This window comes from Cyprinodon variegatus, unplaced genomic scaffold (genome assembly GCF_000732505.1).
Source record: "Cyprinodon variegatus isolate N-32 unplaced genomic scaffold, C_variegatus-1.0 Scaffold36, whole genome shotgun sequence".
NCBI lineage: Eukaryota > Metazoa > Chordata > Actinopteri > Cyprinodontiformes > Cyprinodontidae > Cyprinodon > Cyprinodon variegatus.
In genome coordinates, this window is record NW_015150489.1 from 177,891 (window position 1) to 181,432 (window position 3,542).

The 3,542-nt window shown below is 37.0% G+C and overlaps 1 protein-coding gene across 1 annotated transcript in view; it reads right to left on the bottom strand.

Moving 5' to 3' along the window:
- Positions 1–3,542, bottom strand: part of rnf14 (ring finger protein 14) — a 13,587-nt gene that overhangs the window by 7,107 nt on the left and 2,938 nt on the right. Inside the window, exon 4 of the mRNA XM_015404529.1 lies at positions 1,256–1,446. Within this exon, the coding sequence (XP_015260015.1) occupies positions 1,256–1,446 (191 nt within the window). The remainder of the gene's footprint in view (positions 1–1,255; positions 1,447–3,542) is intronic.

Here is a 3,542-nt window from a genome sequence, read left to right on the forward strand (position 1 = left end):
TCAAGCCCTGATGATGTACAGAGGATTGAGAAAGATTTTTTTTTTTTCCATTCAAGAAAAAATTAAATTATCTTAAAAAGCTTTTACTTAGAAACCTAACAAAGGCAAAACATACATTTGCATGAAAACCATTTTTACAAGTTACAAAGACAATATGTTAAAATTCTGAAAAGATCCAAGTCCTTTCGGTTATCAATTCATCTAGGATGAAGTTATTTTTTCCATAGATCACAGCCACTCAGCCAAAAGAGCTACTGCATCAAAAACAGTGAAGTTTGCTGAAAGAGGTTTCATGACAGCAACTTTGAGACATAACCCTAATCTTTAAAGCAGTTTAAGTCAGGAAGACTTCAGCAGCTTCGTATTATCTTCATCCATTTCAAAATCAGGTTGATGCGTGTTTGGGATAACAGTTTCAGCCACCTGAGCCAAACATTAAACTTTAGATGAAAACAAATTGGTTAAAAATGATTAGGAACAAGCTGAGCCTTGAGCCTGTCATAAAGCAGAAGCTGCTGGAACACCAGTGGAACTGTCCTATCTGACCCCACAATGGACAGAGGGGTTACTATAGAAAAGGACCGGGAAAAAAAAAACAAGCCTTCGAGAGAATGGAGACACAGTTGGTGTAACGTCATGCTGTGGGTCTCTAAAGTTACCAAAGAGCCAAAGTCCTTGAAACGATAAAGGAGGGAGGCTACATCCAAATTCATGATTAACACCTTAAATGAAAAGCTAGATGTTTGACATGTAAACATAACTGGGCGTTTTTAATAAGACAATACTTTCAAAAACACGTTAAAGCTGTTTTTTGTTTGTATTTTATTTATTTGAGCATAACATTAAGCTCCTGAAGCCCTCTAAAGAATATTTTTAAAGAAAATGTTGCAAACTAAGGAATCTGTTCTAGAACAATCACAATATTTATTGAAATATTGGTGCGAGTGTGAAAAAAATTCTTACTGAACATTCACTTTTAACCTTCAGAATACTTACATTTGATCAAAATAAGTATTTACCATGGTAGCTCAAGGACAAATGAAAACAAAGAGCACTAATATAGAAAAAAAAAAAACCCAAGGAGTGGATGTTCATCAGTTTGAATTGCTCTGTTCTTTAAGTGACAAAAGAAATCACACTCAGAAAACTTTATGAAAAATTATAATTTGAATCAATCCTTTTTTTAACAATTTGTAAATAAACTGGTTTAAAAATTTCTGGTACAATCTAGCAACAAAATCAGAAGAGAAAAATACCTCTGACCAGAGGATCTGTTTTCCTTCGTTCACCGGCACCTTTACTGATGCTCCTGTTGACTTCAAGAGGAGACTGGATGCTTAGAAAGCCCAAAGTCTCCTCTTTGAGGAACTGGATCCAAGTGAAGAGGATCTCAAAACCCTGGTTTTCTTCCCACAACTCATCCAGGCGCTGACAGAGAGAGCTCAGCTGGAATGATCAAATATTAAAGGAGGAAAAGCTGTGAATAACATATATTACAAACAAAAAAAATAATTGATTAGCTGCCTTTTAAATATGATTGGTCAATTTTACTATAAATACACTTTAAAAGCTCAGTGTTATTCCTAACAGGGTGAGACGATATGATTAAAATTGATATTATGATACATTTCTGGATTTCAGTCGATGGTACAATTCATCTGCGACAGCAAGAAGAGGATTCATCAAATACATTGACTGACTGCTAGCAAGCTTCTGATAAAAACAATAAGTCATTTCAAAAATGACAGAAGTATATATATATATATATATATTCCTAAGTACATCTTTCCAGTGTTTATATTCTCTCCAGTGAATCAGCACATGTTCTAAGTCTTCCCGCTCATCACAATAATCACAGATCCCTGTTACACGTTTCCCTATTATATGGAGTGTGTTATTAAAGTCGTAGAGAAGACATATTTAAATTTCAAATCATTCTGGCTAAAATATGTACATAAATGTACTCTTTATCAGACCAGATTGTCCAAAAGTTAGAACATTTCTATTTTAAAAAAAAATTATGTCTTAAAATCTGTGTTGTTGTTTTTTTTTTTTCGTTATCTTCTGCAGGCCAGTTAGTTAGTCAGCTTGTACACCTAAATTCGGCCAATCATATATCAACAGTCATCTGTCAATCAAATTTTTTCGGTCATAGCATCTAGATTCATGTCGCAGCTAATATAGACAACGGTTGAAATAAGAATAGTTTCCTTTCCCATCGAGTTCCGTCCCAGTGTTCACACGGATGGACATCTGTGTCTTCAGCAGGCGTAGAGCTAACAGAACTGCCAGCGTTGCGAAGCAAAGGCTCAAACATGAACGGCTGCAAGGCTTCTACACCAAACCAAGCTTCTGCCGCCATGGCGTCCTCTTCCACAACATCTTTGTTCCCGCTTTCCTCCTCTAAATAAAAAATTTATGACGAAGGGGACTTATCCACAACCTCCAACTCTAAACTCCTCTTGCATGTTTCCGCTGTCCATAGCGTTCCTTGACAGTGTCGTTGCGAATGCTACTTGGTCCCAATGTAATTTCCCATTGGGAACCTACTAGCACTAAGTTGCTAACTCGTTAGCAAGATGCTTCCGAGACATCTGCCACAACCAAATTGCTTGCGAACCTTCCACCACAACAATCCCGCCTAGGCCTGTCACGGTAATCAATAAATCAATTAATCGCACGATAAATAAAAACTATCCACATCATTTAATTTATCGGCTATATCGTCTCTGCCTGTGTTTTTCTCTTTTTATTGATGACACATCTTATGTTAGGGGGGAAAAGCTCGAAATGGAACTGGTTTCAAAGCCGAACGCAACAGCCGCAGTGTGGGAATATTTCGGATTCAAACCAAATGAGCGAGGCAAACCACTGAATCCATGCGAGCCAGTATGTCGCATTTGTCATAAAACAGTAGCAACTGAGAGCAGCAATACAACCAACCTACACATGCACCTAAAGCACAACCACCCAGCAAAGTTTCTCCTGCTAGGGACAAAAAGTACAAGCGGTGGCCCGTCTGTGTCTTCCAGTTCGCAACAGTCCACCATCACTGAAGCAATTAATCGACAGGCAGCATACAAAAAGGACGGTGCAAAGTGGCGTGCGCTCACAGACAGCGTAGTTCATGAATCAAGATATGCTCCCATTTAATATTGTTGAAAAGCCGGCATTTCGAAAAATTTTGCAGACATTTGATAGACAGTATGAACTCCCCAGGAAAACATACTAGGGATGCACGATATTGGGATTTTGGCTGATATCCGATATGCCTATATTTTAAAACTCATGTAGCCGATAATCGATATCGATACCGATGTTAAAGCTGGACCAAAATAAGTAGTCATTGAAAATAGCAGTTTTGTTATCCATTTCTGACACTTTGAAAAATAATATACTCAAATATATTTTCATATGCTGATATCAAATTGATTTTTAAAAACGCGGTATCGATCTATTTTACTTTCAAAATCTTGTGAAATTTCATAGTTCTGTTACAAACTCTTGTGATATTTTGCAAATTCTTCTGAGATTTTGTTAGT